The sequence below is a fragment of the Pristis pectinata genome, chromosome 11, assembly GCF_009764475.1.
Source record: "Pristis pectinata isolate sPriPec2 chromosome 11, sPriPec2.1.pri, whole genome shotgun sequence".
NCBI classification, from domain to species: Eukaryota; Metazoa; Chordata; class Chondrichthyes; order Rhinopristiformes; family Pristidae; genus Pristis; species Pristis pectinata.
This window is the reverse complement of record NC_067415.1, coordinates 39796076-39814508: the sequence shown is the minus strand read 5'-3', so window position 1 is coordinate 39814508 and position 18433 is coordinate 39796076. Positions and strand designations below refer to the sequence as shown.

Here is an 18433-nt window from a genome sequence, read left to right as displayed (position 1 = left end):
CTTTGAGCCAACGCTTCTCCACTTATCTCGCACATTATCCATTAATGGACCACTTTCTCAAAACTACCAAACCCCTTGCTTTGTCTCCTTCTCCTATAGTCATCTATTTCCAAAATATATTTAATATCTTATGAACAAGACAGGAAATGAAGAAGTGATGAGTTTGTTCAAGCAGTGGGGACTACAGTACAGTAGGATGTGTAATTTTCTGTTCCTCTATTTGGAAGAACATTCAAAATGTAGAGTATCTTTAGCATGATTCAGTAGTTCTGAGGAGAGATGTGAAATGATACCATTAATTTAAATGGATTAGATGAGGGTAAAAGATCTAGTGGAGCTTTTTACAATTATGAAGGTGAGAAGAAAAAAATTTACTCTAGTTGAAGAGTTAGTAGATAGAAAATTTAGGAAAAATTTCTATGTACACATTTGTTAAAGCAAATAATATTTTGCACAGGAATAAATTATAAACTTTTTAGAGAAAAGCAGTTACAGGAAGGGAGAATGATCCTGGGTGTAGTGTTTGATTGCTGTAGAAAAGACTGCTGGAATGCAATGATGATTGATTTTCAGCTAGAAGATGGCATGCAGTGAGTTCAGAACCAGATTATTTTCTATGGCAGATTTGGCCAGCCCCTGATCGAAGCAGGGTTGTAGATCTTCATGGCATTCCTGCTGATTGATTAGCCAGACTGTTGCTGATAGGGGTAGGCTAGCACTGAGTCATGGCCCTTTTGCTGTGCTCCAGCAGTCTCTGCAAGCTAATCCATTGCTAGGTGAGCCAAGTCTCTGTGTTCCTTAAATCCAAAAAAAACTGCAGGAAAACTGAAATAAGAATGAAAAATGTTGGAAACGCTCAGCAGGTCAGGCAGTAGAATTGGAAGTTTTCGGTCAAAGACCAATAATCAGAAAATAAATTGGCTTTAAATTGCAGAGAGGATGGGGGAGATATGGATAGAACAAAGGAAATATCCTTGATAGGGCAAGGTCAGGGTTGCAGGAGTACATCCAACCTTTTACTTTTCTCCCACCCCACCCCCACCCCCCGGACCACTGTACCTATGGTATCCTGATGAGACTGTAGGGTGTGAGTGCTGGTCCTGTGCTACCATGAACTGCCTCAAAAAATGCCTGTGAGATATTTAGAAAAAATGAAATCAAATGTTAATTTTTTTTTGATATGTGGAGATCATGTGGGCTGAAGGATTGAGGGGTTCAGAATAATGACCATTGTTTGTCATTTGCAGGTGAAGAAAATGATGGGGAGAAAAAGAAAAAAGACAAAAAGAAAAAGAAAGAAAAAGATGAAAAAGAGAAGAAAAAAGCAGGTCCCAGTAAAGCTACAGTAAAAGCAATGCAAGAAGCACTTGCAAGGTTAAAAGAAGAGGAAGAAAGACAAAAAAGAGAGGAGGAAGAACGTTTACAACGGTTGGAAGAATTGGAAGCCAAACGTTTAGAACAAGTATGCTCTTTCAAATGTAATGTAACTGTAGATTTTTTCTGTGAAAAGGCAGTGAATGGTTAATTGTCAAACTAAATATAAGCAGTAGTCATAAATGATAAACTATGGCAAGAACAACTTGCATTTATAGATTGTTTATTATGTCTCTCAAACATAGTGTTTACCTGCAGCTAATTGAAGTTAATTAGATGCAATTCTGATTTAGCTCAGTGTGGTAATGTAAATGGCCAGTTAATACATTTTGGTAGTTTTTGTTATTAAGGAAGTGCCATGTGATGCTATTCCCTTGTCCTTTTGAATAATATTTATTATTATAAGTGATCTGGATATGATTGTGGGAGGTATGATTAGTAAGTTTGCAGATAATAGAAAAATTATAGCTGCTAATGATAATGAGGAGGGTAGTCTTTGGACACAGAATGATATTAATGAGTTTGCAAGATGGACAGAGAAATGAAAAATGGAATTTGATCTTGGAAAAATTGTGTGGTGATGCACTTTGGGAGGACTGATAAGGCTAGGATATGTGATGAATAGAAGAATCCTAGGAAGTACTGTGGAACAGAAGGACCTTCATGAACATGTCCAAGGATCCCTGAAGGCAGTAGCATGGTGGTTAAGAAGACGTACAGAATACTTGTCTTCATTAGCTGCAGCATTGAATATAAGGGTAAGGAGGTTATGGTACAACTATTTGAAATGTTAGTTAGGTCACGGTTGGAGTACTGTATGCAATTCTGATCACCAGACTATAGGAAGGGTGTGATTGCACTGGAGAGAGTACAGTGGAGATTCACCAACAAACAAGTGAAAGTACCTGACCTTTGTCCAGCTTTTTTAGCCTTTACGATTGTGATAATGATTCAATTCATCTCTGGTCAGAGTTGGTATCCATGTAGTTGATGGTTGTGGGACTTAAAGATGGTGGTGCTATTTGAAGGTAAAAAAGACACTACTTTTTACTCATTACCTGCTGAAAGTGTTAATTATCCTTTCTTTAGTCAAATCTAGATATTTTCTGACACCTTTATATCTGAATCTGGAAAGTATGGGCACTGGGAGATAATGGGTGGATCGTAGGCCTGGGTCAGTAAGATTTGGCCCATAACATTCTGAAGGGGCCTGATATGGCACCAGCTGACATCTAACTTGAATTGTGTTCTCTTCAGTTGTTTGATGTTTTAAAGTGTGATACTGAAGAACCACTTTAGGTATGGTTCCTTTTGAAATATGACAGTTAGTCTCTGCTACATGCAAAAAATAATTATAAATATGTCATGGCAAATAGTTAAGTAATGGTTAGACAATACTTTGAATTGATCATATGAACAACAAGTAGATGGAGATCAATTGAACTAATCTAGAATAAAAACAAAATGCTGGAAGTACTCAGCAAGTCGGGCAGCAACTGTGCAAGAGAAACAATTAATGATCTTCCATCAGAACTGGAAAAAGTTAAAGAAAAAATGTTTCGAGTTTCAGTGAAATTGAGGAGAGGAAAAGAAAACAAAAGGGTAGGTCTTTGAATGGAGTTGAGAAGGGAGGGGATTAAATGACACAAATGATGCCATGGGGTAAAGGCTAGTGAATGGCAAACCGTGTGTTGAAGGAAAGTGTAAATGGAGGAGGCAAATGAAATCTGAAAGTATCAGGAAAGAGGAAAAAGTGTGTATGTTGGAAATGTGAGATACATTATTGGAATGTTGATCACTCATTTGTTGAACTTGTTGCAAAACAAAATTGCATTCAAATAATGAAATTCCAGGATGTATACCGGTTGAAAAGTTAAATTATTTTCATTGGCCAAAATACATTCTGCTAAACTATTGTCTAAGAATATTGCCTTTTCACACAGGTAATATTTTGATAGCCTTTGAGGTAGGAAAGATGCTTGAATAGTCTTGGTTGAATTTTGCAGTATTTCCCTGTGGTCGGGTTCATTTGTTGGTATATCTAAGATGGAAAGCCCCTTGCGAGTTCCGTTGTTTACTTGTATTGAACCTAGTATAATTAGGTCGCCAGTAAACATTTTGCTAAATATACTAATGTTTTTGGATTTTCAGGAGAAATTAGAACAGGAGCGAAGAGAAAAAAAGAAACAGAAAGAAAAAGAAAGGAGAGAACGTCTAAAGAAGGAGGGCAGACTGTTGTCAAGATCCCAGAAAGATGCCAAAGCAAGAGCTGAGGCTACACTTGAACTTCTTCGTGCTCAAGGTATGCATAAAGTAGGAGAAGCCTACACTTAAATGTATCAAATAGTGGTAAGGCACCTGAAGTATTTGCATCAGCAGGGGATGTGTCTTGTGGGTATTGGAGATGAGATCCACAAGATGTTTTGTTACAGCTGGTAAAACAGTACACTTGTTGCTAATGCCAGAGCTTGACCTGCTTATTATAATGTAACACAATAGAGCTAGCACATTTTTATGAATGGCAGCTATCTGAAGCTGCTCCAGTGGCCTCTAAAATTAGTGGACTTTATGAAGGTCAGCAAAGCAGGAAAGAACCATGAGATTGATTTCTAATACTAATTGTCTTATTTAGCAAGGAAGACTAGAGAAGTTGTACTTTCAGCCTGGAAAGAATCCTGTGAGGTGATCTTGTAGAGCTCCACAAAATGTTTTAAGGGAATGAAAAACGCAAATTCATACTTTACCTGAATTTGCAAGATTACAGAACTAATAAAAAGATTACATCCGTACATTTTTACCTGAATTGAACAATGTACAGAATAGACATTCAAATGAACTAGTGAGAGGAAAGCCCTCAAAAGCATTTAAGAAGTGAATTGAGACATTTCACTGAATGGAGGAATTTATTTGTACCAAATTCTCACCCATAACTGCCTAATTTTGCTTGAGGACTTAAGACAACTACCTTGCGTCCTGAAGGGTAATTTGTCCTATTCTTACAAAAATGTAGCCTCTTTTTAAAACTAGCGGCTGTTGGTTGTTGTGGACTATAAAAAAAAACATGGCTTCCATGGTAATGACATAAGCAGAGAAAAACTGAATTGATAATTATTATGGTACTATATTTCAAAATTTTACCTTGGTTTATAGGTGTGGATGTGCCATCCAAAGATTCAGTGCCAAAGAAACGACCAGTCTATGATACAAGGAAAAAGAAAAGACAGCAGGAGAACAAAGAAGAAAACAAAGAAGAAAATAAGGAGGAAAATAAAGGTATGTGGTTTGTGTTTATTTAGATGAAATATCTTAAATTATTAATGTTTGTGGATGAGTTAAGCCACTTCTATAAAGATATGTAATTAGCTGTACTTGTTTTGCTGTGGGTCCCAGCATCATGCATTTAGTAAGCATTAATTAAGGATACATGGTTATCACAAACACTTCATGTATCATACAGTATTTAGTCCTGCAAGTCAGAGACATCTTAAGTTACAGAATACAAGTGAGAAATGAATAATTTTATATTAGTTAAGAAGAGCAATGGTGGTGGGAGGTCGCAGTAGGGATATTCAGTGAGAAATTTATTTGAATTTTTTTTCAGCTTAGTTTTTAAGAAGGTGGGCACATGCAGCATGTTATAGACTGAACAAAGCATTCCCCAACTCAGGATCAAGTTTCTGCAGATCTGCAACATCCAGTTGTGAATGATCATGGGCAGTTAAGCTACTAATGGCATGAAAAAGCTTTAGTAAGATTCCTCTCCTCAATGATGGCAGAACCCAATGTGTGAATACAAAAAGGTGGACACGTTAATGGCTGTCATGAGGTGGATACATGGCAAGTTGCTTACTCTGGGATACCCAGCCTTTCGGCATGGTAATTATCTGGCTATTCTGGTTCAGTTTCTTGTCCATCATGGGAAACTTAATGATGGTAATGCCATTGAATATCAAGGTTAGGTGGTTAGACTCTAGTTAGACTGTTGTTGGAGATGATTGTTGCACAGCACTTTGTGGAGTGGATATTACTTGCAACTTATCAGTCCATGCCAGAGTATTGTTTAGCTCTTGCCATGTGCAGGCATGAATGATTTCATTTGCTGAGTTGCTGCATGTAGAATTGAACATTGCACAATTATCAACAGACATCCCACTTTTGATCATATGATGGAAGGAAGGTCATTGAAACAGCTGAAAATGATTGGTCCTGGGACACTGCCCAGAGAACCTCCTGCACCGATGTCCTGATGCTGGGATGATTGACCCAAAACAACTGCAAACATTTTCCTTTGTGAAAGGTTTGACTCCAACCATTCTGATGTTTTCCCCTTGATGCTCTTTTAATTCACCTTTACCAGAGTACCTTGACGCTACATTTGGTCGAATAATGTTGAGGACAATTGCTGTCACCTCATCTCTGGAATTCAGCTGTTTGATCTTGTCTTGACCAAAGTTGGGATGAGGTTTGGAGAAGAATGGCTCTGGCAAAATGTAAACTGAGGATTTGTGAGCAAGTTATTGGAGACAGAGCCCAGTTTGATAACACTATTGACAGTATCTTCCATTCACTTCAACAGATTGATAGTAGACTGGGCAAGAATTAGCCAAGTCAATTTTGTCTTGCTTTTTGTGAACAGAAATTACCTGGGCAACCTTTTACATTGTTGGCTACATGTTAGTTTTGTAACTGTACTAGAACAACCTGGCTAGATGAATGACTAATTCTGGAGGGCAAGTCTTCAATACCAGCCAGATGCTGTTTCATTCCTTATCCTTTCTCAGGTCAAGAAATGGCTGAGAGCACGAGGTATCGTACTAACTTACTTGAATTGGTGAAGGTGGGAGTTTGGAGATGAAACCTGGATGGATCATCTACTCTAGTTCTGGCTGAACATGATTGCAAATGATTCAACATGGTTCTGCTAAAGACCTGGCTTGGTACTACAATCATTGAGGCTGGTTCTGTTCTCGGAGCCCCCAACTAACGTTGGCTGTGTAATTGTTCATGACCTTTCACAGCTAGATCTGAGCTAGGTTGTGGAATTACTTGGCTCTTTCTATGTAGTCCTGCTTTGCAGCTTCACTAGGTTGGCAATTCATTTTGGGTAAGCTTGGTACTACTCCCAGCGTGCTGTTCTGCATTCTCTGAGCCAGGATTGATCTTTGGCTGGATTGGATTAGTAGGATGAGGAATCGTAATCAGGTTTATTATCACTGATTTTGATGACATGAAATTTGTTGTTTCATGGCAGCAGTAGAGTGCAAAGACATAAAATTACTATAAATTACAGAAATAAATAGTGCAAAAAAAAGGAATAATAAGGTAGTGTTCATAGACCATTCACAAACCTGATAGCGGAGGGGAAGAAGTTGTTTTTGAAGCATTGAGTGTGGGTCTTAAGGCTCCTGTACCATCTCCCCGTAATAATGAGAAGAGGGCATGTCCCATTCAGCAAGGGTCCTTAGTGATATGGATGCTGCCACCTTGAGGAACTGCCTCTTGAAGATGTACGTGATGGTGGGGAAGGTTGTGCCCATGATGGAGCTGGCTGAGTCTACAACCTTTTGCAATCTTGTGCATTTGAGCCTCCATACCAGGCTGTGATGCAACCAGTTGGAATGCTCTCCACCATGCATCTATAGAAATTTGTAAGAGTCTTTGGTGACATATCGAATCTTCTCAGACTCCTAATGAAGTGGAGCCGCTGGCGTGCCTTATGTGTGATTGCAACAGTGCGTTGGGCCTAGGATAGATTATCTGGGTGTTGACGCCCAGGAACTTGAAGCTGCTCACCCTTTCCACTGCTGACCCCTCAATGAGGACTGGTGTGTGTTCTCCCAACTTCCCCTTCCTGAAATCCATAATCAGTTCCTTGGTCTTGCTGACATTGAGTGTGAGGTTGTTGTGACACCACTCAACCAGCCTACCTATCTCACTCCTGTACACCACCTCGTCACCATTTGAGATTCTACCAATAACAATGGTATCATTGGCATATTTATAGATGGTGTTTGACTGTGCTTAGCCACACAGCCATGAGTGTAGACAGAATAGAGCAGTGAGCTAAGCACACATCCTTGAGGTGCGCCTGTGTTGATCGTCAGTGAGGAGGAGATATTATTACGGATCTGCACTGACTGTGGTCTCCCGATAAGGAAGAGGGTGTTGCGGAAGGAGATAGAGGCCCAGGTTTTGAAGCTTGGATTTGCATGACTGAGGTTAAAGATTGTGTTCATGTGCATTCCTGCTGCTGATGATTCACGCCTAATTTCCAGCTGACAGATCAGTTGCAAGTTTATCCTATATATCACAGTTGTTCTGCATAACACATTGGTGTCCATGGTGTGAAGATGGGACTTTGTCTTCACATGGACTTCGTGGTGGTCACTTCTGGTACTGTGCTGGAGTAGTTTGGTGATATCAAGATCAAGTAGGTTTATCCTTTCTGTTGGTCCTGTGCATCTGTTCATAAGTAGCTGAAAAGATCTGATCTGCGTTAATGAATTTTACAAACAAACGTAAAGATACAACTATGTAAAACAAAATATTAGATTACTTTTTTAAAGATATTCTTTTCACTTTTTCCTTGCCTTCTTAACACACAAACCTTCATGCAGAACGGATAATCTACTTCCAGACCTTCAACACTGCACCTTCAAATTTGAGTAAAAGAAAATGCGTTACATGTGCTCGAGGAATCTGCCATTACTGCAGACTTCTGGATTTGTGTTTATTACTTTACTATGTTATTGAAATTTATGATATTTGAATAATCTGCACTGCAGCAGTGCAGTGCCATCTGCCTCTTGCTTTTTTCTTCTTAAATCAAGTGTATGGATAATTTTTATTTCCATAAAAACTTCTCTATACTTGCATTTAAAACCTTTTCATAGTTGTCATTAGAAAGGGGATGCAATTTAGAGCAAATCATATTTAGCTAATTTTTAAAATTATATTTCATCTATGAGTATCTTCATTGTTACTTTAAACCAGATGGCTGACATTGAAAAGTTGTAGCTCTGAAGATGTAGTTAGCTACAGGTACATTTTGCATTTGACTTTTTTCTTCATTTATACAACATATCTAAATAGTGTTGGGAATGTAATTAGGAATTTGCCATTAAATCAGGTGCTGAAAAGTGATTTTTTTTTGAGAACACAATATTATTTTGTTACCTGTGTTGAAGTTTGTTTTTGAATGGAAGTATAAAATAATTCTGTTAATAAGAAACCCAAATGATTAAAACAAAATGTTCTTAAAATGGAACAAATTTTTGCTTTTGCTTTCTTAAAAGGAAGTTCCAGCATGATGAGTTGATCATTTTTTTCAAATAGTAATAAATGCTAGAATATATTTCACCTTATTACAGAAGCTTTGGTCAGTCCAACCCCACTACTTGAAGTTGAAGAACTAGAGGTGACTGAGGCACCAGAAATAGCCCCAGAAGCTATAATAGGTTAGTACTTTTATTTGTAACTTATGTGCAAAATGCTGCAGCCTCTTGTATTTTAATTCTGTTAAGGATATCATGTTGAATTCATGATTGTCTTGCTTTGCTTCATAACTACTTAAACTGGAGTGAAGAACAAATGGTTACAGGAGAAATGTCACATCTTTTGCATGTATATTTCTTCAATATCTTTATTGGACCAATTTAACACAGGATGGAGCAATGATGAGTTTGATTTGTTAAGCTGAAGTGCACGTGATATGATGGGTTATTTAATCCAACTGTTACATCTTGTACTTGTCTTTTTTTAATTTCACATTTTTGGTATCTTTGAATTATTCAAGCAGAATGACCTCCCTTCAATGCCATGTCTTTAATAACTAACTCGCAGTACTTTGTTGGGTGTTCTTTTAGGGAAAAAAAAATTCCCAGTCAATTTCATTTTTTTTAATCCAAACTTGATATCCTGACTTGATAATGACCCCTTCAATGTGTAATTAGTTGGGGTTGGTGCAGAAGTAATGGGAACTTCTGAGTCATAGAATGTTAAGAGTACAGAAAGAGACCATTCAGCTTATAGTGAATGTGCCACACCTTTTAAAAGGCCTATCAGATTTAGTCCTGAGCCTTTTCTCCCTCCAAATACTGCAAATTATTCCTCTTCAATTACATGCACATTTGCCATTTGAAAAATCCTACAGAATTTGATTCCACTGTCTTTTCAAATTGTGTGTCCTGATTCACAGCTCGATGTGAAGTGTGGTGTGGGAGAAAAATCATCCCTATTTACCTTCTAGTTCTTTTTGCCAATTATTTTACCTTCTCGTTTCCAACCCACTTGTGAGAGGAAACTGTCTCCTATTTGCTTAATCAAAATCCATTATAATTCTGAATACCTGTACTAGATCTCTGTTTAACTTCCTCTGCTCAAAGAAGAAAAGTTTCAACTTCTCCAATTTCTCCACTTGCTGTGATATCCCGAGAATCCTCATCCAAACTCTTTTGAGAGCCTTGACATCTTTTCTAGAGTCTCGTGTCCAGCATTATGCATGCAGTCTAACTGGGGCTTAATTGGTCATGACAGTGGCTTAATTAGACATCCTTGCTCTTATATTCAATATGCATATTTACAAAACACAGTATTCCATACACTTCTGCCAAAACAGCTTCCCCTGACAGCTTCAAAGATCTAAATGTGCATTCCCAAGTTCTTTGTCTCTTGGAAGCCCCTCCTTCTCAAAATGGTAGCCTTTAGATTTCAGATTAAAGCAGAAAATACTGGAGGTTAAAAAGGGAAGGTTTTGCATCTTCTGCGCTTCCATGAAGTGGGGAGGAGGGGGAGAGTAGGCATTGGGGGTGATTGAAGCTGGAAAAGGGCATCTCATCTCATTGGAGTGCTGAATTGGGAGGGGTAGAAGGTGTGTTTGGTGGTGGTGTTGTAAAGATAACACAAGTATTAAAGGATGATGGGATGGGAGGAGAGGTCAAGGGGAGCTCCATGCTGGTACTGGGAGGGCAGGGAATGAGGACGTGTGTGAACTGACACAATAACGGCCCTTTCAACTATGGTAGAAGGGAATTAGTTGAGCAAAAAGGAGCATTGACATCATTGGAATAGATGCAAAAGGACAAAATTGGAGAAGGCAGAAGTATCTGCTTTTATGATTAGAGTTTCCTTTTGCAACATTGCCTGATAATATATTATTTTGAGAATCTGTGTGAATGGAAATGCAAAATAAACTTAACTTTACAATTTAAAATTTAATTTAAAAAACACATGGTACAGTTCAAACACAACAAATGGACCTTGTCCGTTTCCATTTTCGGAAAATATTGTATGTAATTCCTTGAATTTGGAATGTTCATAAATTTGTTTACTTTTCTAAATGATTTAATATAATAGCCTTTGTGAAAGTCATGACTTTTATTTCTGTTGTGCAAAAATTCTACTTACCAAAGCTTAATGTGATAAAGTTGAATATTTTCACATTACTGTTTGAAATCTTTTTTCAAAGTACCCGAAGAAAAAAGTGATGATGCTGATCTTGATGACTGGGAAGCTATGGCAAGTGATCATGAACAAGAAAAAGGTGTGTATCCACTCCATTTCTTCCTACCCTAAAAGCTTTAGAATAAATTCAATTAGCTCTTTTGCTGTCGATACCCTTTCTCCCTAAAAAAAAACTTGTACCTTATATTTATACCAGGTGTTTTGACAGTAATTTCAGACTTTTTTTTAACCCCACTAATTGCTGTCTGTATCTGTCTGGTACCTTTTTTTTTGATAGTTAAGTAGTTTCCTTGGTTAATACTATTAATTTGAAAAATCTTTGATTAGAAGTGAAAACTGTCCACATTGAAGTAAAAGAAGATGCTGAAGTGGAGGAAAATGAAGAGGATGAGGAGGAGGAGGAGGATGAAGAGGAAGAAGAAGAGAGTGAAGAAGATGGTGCAAGTGAGGAAAGTGAAGCTGAAGAGGAAGAGAAGAGTTTTGATGAAACTAGGACAGTATCACAGAAAGTGGGTAAAGAATCTGAAATGGTAAAAAATGAGAAACCAAAACTGACAAAAGAAATTAGCTCAGATTCTGAACTTGAATCTGATTCGGATGATGGCCGAACAAAAGAAGAACGAATATATGATGAAGCAAAGCGACGTATTGAGGTAATGTTTTTCCTTAAAACTAACTCTTGTCTGATATTTTAATGACTAGGAAGACATTCTTGAAGAGGCAAGGATTGTAATGTATTACTGCATGTAAGTTTTATGCCACAGCTTTTAACTTTTTAAAAATTTGATAACAAGATGAGCCCACCTCTGGCAAGATGATCATTTATTATTCATTCCTGTCTGTCCCTGAATCAAGAGGCTCTCCAGGATATTTCAGAATATGAAGTAGACTTCATCAGTGAGTCTCGTGTCACATTTAGTGGACTGTATAAGGTTGGCAGATTTCCTTTCCTAAAGGGCACTGGTTAACCAGATGTTTTTTTTTGCAATAGTTCTACAATTTTATCATCATTACTCAAACGTGGCCTTTGTATTTGTCTCACTAGGTCAAACTTAACTTTGGGCTTCTGTTTCCCTGGAAGCTTAAACAATTTTAGAGTGTATTGCTTTCTTATTAATGTTAATGTTCTCAATTTATTTTTGAGTCTCCCCTTAAAGGTGGCAATCTTCCCAGCTACAATTCCAAAGAAAGTTCATCAGTACCTTTTCAGACAGATGCTTGCTTGAATATTTGAACACTGATGCTTGCATTTCTTTCATTAGAACCTTCACTGCTTCTATTCTGATGAAATATTATCTTCATTTTCCTTCCATATATGCTGGCTGACCTGTTAAGTATTTTCACCATTTCTTGTTATTGTTAAACTCTGTTTTGAATCTAGAAATTGTAAAATGTTTAATTGAAGTATAGTGTCCTCTTATTTGAGTTTACATTAAGTTTTATTGGAGGAGTGTAAAAGGCCAAGAACGGGGTTGGAGTGAGAGTGGTTTAGAGTAGTAAAATGATAGACCAATGCAAGATTTTAATTGTGTACTGAATACAGGTTACAAATGAAAACAACCTCGTATGGAACAGGACTTCCAAAATGAAAAGTAAAATTGGCTGTCCCATATAATTGACATTGGAAACCAATTTTCCAATAAATGAATAAAGAAGCTGTGGCAACGAAACACCTTATCATGCCCAGGAAGAGTCGCTGTACATTGAAGGTTGTTACAGTCTTCCGCATAAGCTGTCATATGTTGTTAGATCACAATGTTTGACAGTCCTAATGCAGATGTTGCATAAAGCACTCATACAATATACTGTATGTCTGATTCCTCCATTAAAGAAAGGACTAAATTAAGCAATACAAACTGCTGCTAAACCTGGGTGAGATGGAAGGATGATGGTTACATTTCCTGAATCTGCTTAAGAGAGTACAGTGCAAAGAGGGAAGATGTGGGTGATTGAAGAGACTAAGATCTAAAGATGTTTGTGCAAGAGTTTTGGGTTCTATGGAGCAAAGGCAGATGAATAAACAATTCACATCTGGCAAGGCAACGTTGACAAAAGAACTAAATTTCCACAGGTGAGGTGAGGGTGACTATTTTTGACATTAATGCAATGTTTATGACTAAGCATAGTATCAAGGAGTCCTTGAACCAGGATAAAAGATTTTGACGTACTGAAGTTGTACCTAACACCATAGAAAATGGTTGAGGTAGGAAGGCAATCATTCCAGTTTTTGTGTAAAAACACAAGAATTCCTCAGGACATTGTGCTAGCCCAAACATCCAGTATTGTATCAATAATGTTTTGTCCAATGTAAGATCAGAAGTGAGGATGGCTGCTGATGGCATTCTTCCATTCCATTCATGACTCAGATAACGAAGCAGACCCATGTCTGCATGCAGTGCTACCTGGACAACTTTAAAGTATGGTTTAGTAAATGGCCAATAACCTTTATTCCATACCATGACCATCAATGGAAGTGTCTCACCACCACCTTTGGCATTTGTCAACTTTACCACTGCCAAATTCTACAGTCTTGATATCCTGGGGGTCATCATTGATCTGAAACTTATTTGAACCAGCCGCATAAAGACTGATTCTGATTCTCCTGGCAATGAAACATGTTATAGAATGTGATAGAATATTTGTCAGGACGAGTGCAGCAAAAACGAGAAGCTCAATAGCTTTCGGAGCAAAGCAGCTACTTGATTTGTGCCTGATCCACCACTTTAAACATTGTAGCCTTGCTACTGGTGTAAATATATATATATACACACACACACACACACACACACACACACAACGCAGAACCGTACAGCACAGAATAGGCCCTTCAGCCCACAATATTGTGCCGACATAGCTAATCCCTTCTCCCTACACAATGCCCATATCTCTCCATTTTCCTCTCATTCGTGTGCCCATCCAAGCCCCTCTTAAAAGCCCCCAGTGAGTTTGCCTCCACCACCCTATCAGGCAACGCATTCCAGGCATCCACCACACTTACCCCACATGTCTCTTCTGAAACTACTCCCTCTCACCTTAAATGCATGCCCTCTGGTATTGGATTGCTCAGTGGGAAAAAGATATTGTTTGTCCACCCTATCTATGCCCCTCATAATTTTATACACTTCCAACAGATCACCCCTCAGCCTCTGCTGCTCCAGAGAAAAGAGCCCAAGTTTGTCCAGCCTCTCCTGACAGCACGTGCCCTCTAATTCAGGCAGCATTCTAGTAAAACTCTTCTGCACCCTTTTCAAAGTCTCGACATTCTTCCTACAGTGAGGTGACCAGAATTGCACGCAATACCCTAAATGCGGCCTAACCAAAGCTCTATAGAGATGCATCACAACTTCTTGACTCTTATACTCAATACCTCAATTAATGAAAGCAACCATTCCATTAGCTGCCTTAACGACCCTATCTACCTGTGTAGCACCTTTCAATGAGCCTTGGACTTTCACCCCAAGGTCTCTCTGCTCTTCAACACTGTTAAGGGTCTTGCCCTTAAGAGTGTACTGCCTCTTGACATTGGTCCTACCAATGTGCAACACCTTACATTTATCGGATTAAACTCCATCTGCCATTTCTCTGACCACATCTGCAACTGATCTATGTCACACTGTATCCATTGCCAGTCTTCTACACTATTCACAACTCCACCAATCTTGGTATCGTCTGTAAACTTACTAACCCAGCCATCAACACACTCATCCAGGTCATTTATGTACATCACAAACAGCAGAGGTCCCAGTACAGATGAACACCACTACTCACAGGCCTCCAGCCCAAATAAATCCCTTAAACCACCACCCTTTGTCTTCTGTGGGCAAGCCGGTTCTGGATCCACACAGCCAATTCTCCTATGACCCCATGCATCCAAACTTTTTTGATTAACCTGTATGTGGGGCCTTGTCAAATGCCTTACTGAAGTCCATGTAAATGACATCCACAGCTCTACCTTCATCAATCTCTCTCGTCACCTTGTCAAAAAAACACAACCAGGTTAGTAAGACGCGAATTGCCCTGTACAAAGCCGTGCTGGCTTTCCCTAAACAAGTCATTGGATTCCAGATGCTTGTATATCCGATCTCTAAGAATTTTCTCTAATTTCCCTACAACTGATGTGAGACTCACTGGTCTATAGTTCCCTGGATTTTCCCTTGTTTCTTTCTTAAGTAGAGGAACAACATTAACCACTCTCCAGTCATCCGGGACCTCACCCGTGGTCAAAGAGGACACACAGATGCTGGTCAAGGCCCCAGCAATTTCCTATCTCGCCTCCCTCAGTAACCTGGGGTATATCCCATCAGGCCCTAGGAACTTATCCACCTTGATACTGTTTAGGAGACCTAACACTACCACCTCCTTGACCTCTAAATGCCCTAATATGTTTACACCCTCCATTTCAATTTCTGCATCCTACATATCCCTTTCCTGGGTAAACACTGAAGAGAAATACTCATTCAGAACCTCACCCACATCCTCTGCATCCAAACATAGATTCCCTTCTTTATCTTAAGTGGTCCTACTCTTACCCTCATTGTCCTCTTATTCCTTATGTAGGTATAGAATGCCTTTGGATTCTCCTTAATCTTACTTGCTAAGGCCTTTTCATGGCCCCTCCTGGCTTTCCTAATTCCTTTCTTGAGTTCATTTCTATCTTCTTTATAGTCCTCAGGTGCTCTATCTGATCCTAACTTCCGAAGCTCTACATACTTGTCCTTTTTTTTTCTTGACTTAAGTTCATCACTTCTGGACATCCAAGGTTCCCTTATTTTGCCATTCATGTCCTTCCTTCTAATCAGGACATACCTATCCTGTACCCTATGTATTTGATCCTTAAACACTTTCCACATGTTCAACATGGGCTTTGCAGCAAAAAGGTGTTCCCAGTTTACTCTACCTAGTTCCTGTCTTATGCCTTCATAATTAACCCTGCTTCAATTTTAAAACCATCCCACTAGCCCCATACCTATCCTCATCTCTAGCTATCCTGAAAGTTAATGAGCTGTAGTCACTGTTCCCCACTTGCTCACCCACTGATAGGTCAAGCTCATTACCCAATACCAGGTCCAAAATAGCCTCTCCCCTTGTTGGACTGTCAACATATTGATTTAAGGACCCCTCCTGGATACAGCTAGCAAATTCTGCCCCATCTAACCCCCTTTCACTAAAAAGGTCCCAATTTATATCAGGGAAGTTGAGGTCTCCCATGACCACAACCCTGTAATTTTTACCCTAATCTGTTTGCATATCGTTCCTCAATGTCCCTGTGGCTATTGGGAGGTCTATAGTACACCCCCCTTCCTATTCCTGAGTTCTACCTAAATAGACTGTGTCCGAGCCCTCCATTATGTCTCCGTGGAGTGCAGCTGATATATTATCTCTAATTAGTATTGCAACTCCTCCCCCTCTTTTTACACCCCCCCCCCCCCCCCATTCTTCTTAAAACTTCAAACCCCTGGTACATCGATCACTCATTCCTGTCCCTCCCTGAACCAAGTCTCAATAATGGCCACAACATCATAGTTCCATGTTCTGATTCATGCTCTAAGTTTATCACTCTTGCCCATAATACTCCTTGCATTAAAGTACAAACATCTCAACCATTTGTCCCATCACATCTGTTATTAGGAATCTGCCTAATACTACATTTCCTGACATCAGCCCTCCTGCCTGTTTCCCTCACTTACTGACCTGTTGTTCCGGTTCCCATCCCCCTGTGAAACTAGTTTAAACCTTCTCCAGTAGCATTAGCAAACCTCCCTGCCAGGATATTGGTTCCCCTCCAGTTCAGGTGCAACCCTCCCTCTTGTACAGGTCACCCCTTCCCCAGAAAAGGTTCCAATGATCCAGGAACTTGAAACTCTGCCCCCTGCACTATCTCCCCAGCCACTCATTTGTCTGTGCTGTCATCCTGTTCTTTCCTTCACTAGCTCGTGGCGCTGGGAGTAATCCAGAGATTACTACTTTGGAGGTCCTGCTCTTCAGCCTCCTTCCTAACTCCCTATACTCATTGCGCAGGACCTCTACCCCTCTCCTGCCTATGTCATTTGTACCAATGTGCACCATGACCTCTGGCTGCTCACCCTCCCCCTTAAGAATATTCTGCAACTGCTCCAAGACATCAAGGACCCTGGCACCCGGGAGGCAGCACACCATCCTGGCGTCTGTTCTGTAGTCGCAGAATCTCCTATCTGTCCCCCTAACTATCGAGTCCCCTATGACTATCGCTCTGCCTGACTTCACCCTTCCCTTATGAGCCTCAGAGCTGACGACAGTGCTACTGGCCTGGCTGCTGTTGCCTTGACTAGATAGGTCATCCCCCTCAGCAGTATCAAAAGGGGTATACTTGTTGAGAGGAATGGCTACAGGGGGACCATGCACTGACTCATTTTTCCCCCTACCTCTCTCGGTGCTCACCCACCCACTACCTGAATCCTGCACACTGAGTGTAACCTGCTCAGCATCCCAGATGATCCTTAATTCATCCAACTCCAGCTCCTTAATCCGGTCTTTCAGGAGCTGAAGTTGGCTGCAGTTCCTGCAGGTGTAGTCATCAGGGAGACCATCAAGTTCCATGAATTCCCACATCCCACAGGAGGAGCATTCCACTGCCACTTCTGCTATCCTGCCTACACCGTACTAAGGGACCCTAAGACCAAAGCAGAAATAGAAAAGGACAAACTTGCCCTTCTTACCTGTTGGTTTGCTTCAACCTCCTCTCGTTGAAGCCTCTTGACTCAAAGCCTCTAATTTCCCACTGTGACTCTAGCCCACTCCGCTAGACCCTATCTCTCTTATGGTTAAAGACCCCAAGCAAGGGGAGAGAAAAAAAGCTCACCAGGTCAGGTGACTCTCCACTCTTTCCGTTGCTGCAGCTTCCCGTGCCTGCACACTGGCTTCTCACAAAATACTAATACTTAAGACAGCTTCTCCAGAACAATCCAAACCTATGTCCTCTATCACCAGTGTCAAGGCCAGCAGCTGCATGTGAATTTATCACCTTCGCATTTCTCTCCAATCATATGTCATGTTGACTATCCCATTATTGTCACTGGGTCAAAAATCATAATCCCTAGTGGCATTATGGATGTACCTTCAACATGCTGCTGTGGTGCAGGGTGGCATACCATCTCACGGGGTGATTGGAATGGGCATCTCAATGGCCTTGTGTACGGATTAAATAAAACCGCTATGAGGCAGGTAGAAGTCAGCCATGATTTAGTTCATCTGCAGAGTGACTTGTGTTTCTGCAATTAATTTTAATAATTGTATTTATATGTGCATTTTCTTGTTATGTTGTTTGATTTAAATTTTGAAAACGTTTTCTTTGCTTTCTCAGAAACGCAGAGCAGAAAATGCCATGAATGCAAATACTGAAAAACTGCGAGCACCAGTTATTTGTGTTCTTGGACATGTTGACACTGGGAAAACCAAAATTTTGGATAAGGTATGTAAAATGGATCCTGCGTTTGCAGAGTTGCAGCATGCAAATGAGTGTACTGCAACTCGGTGTGCGAGTTACTGACCTCCTTTGGCACTGCACATGGAGTCAATTTTAGGAGTTGATTTAACTGTTAAGTGGTCTTTTGGGATTTTT

At 39.8% G+C, this 18433-nt stretch overlaps 1 protein-coding gene across 1 annotated transcript in view; it reads left to right on the top strand.

Annotated features, from left to right (window-relative positions):
* The window catches only part of eif5b (eukaryotic translation initiation factor 5B), a 56411-nt gene that overhangs the window by 13927 nt on the left and 24051 nt on the right, over nt 1-18433 (top strand). The window contains exons 5-11 of the mRNA XM_052026385.1: nt 1248-1462; nt 3526-3676; nt 4525-4647; nt 8745-8831; nt 10841-10915; nt 11164-11489; nt 18176-18283. Coding sequence (XP_051882345.1) covers nt 1248-1462; nt 3526-3676; nt 4525-4647; nt 8745-8831; nt 10841-10915; nt 11164-11489; nt 18176-18283 — 1085 coding nt within the window. The remainder of the gene's footprint in view (nt 1-1247; nt 1463-3525; nt 3677-4524; nt 4648-8744; nt 8832-10840; nt 10916-11163; nt 11490-18175; nt 18284-18433) is intronic.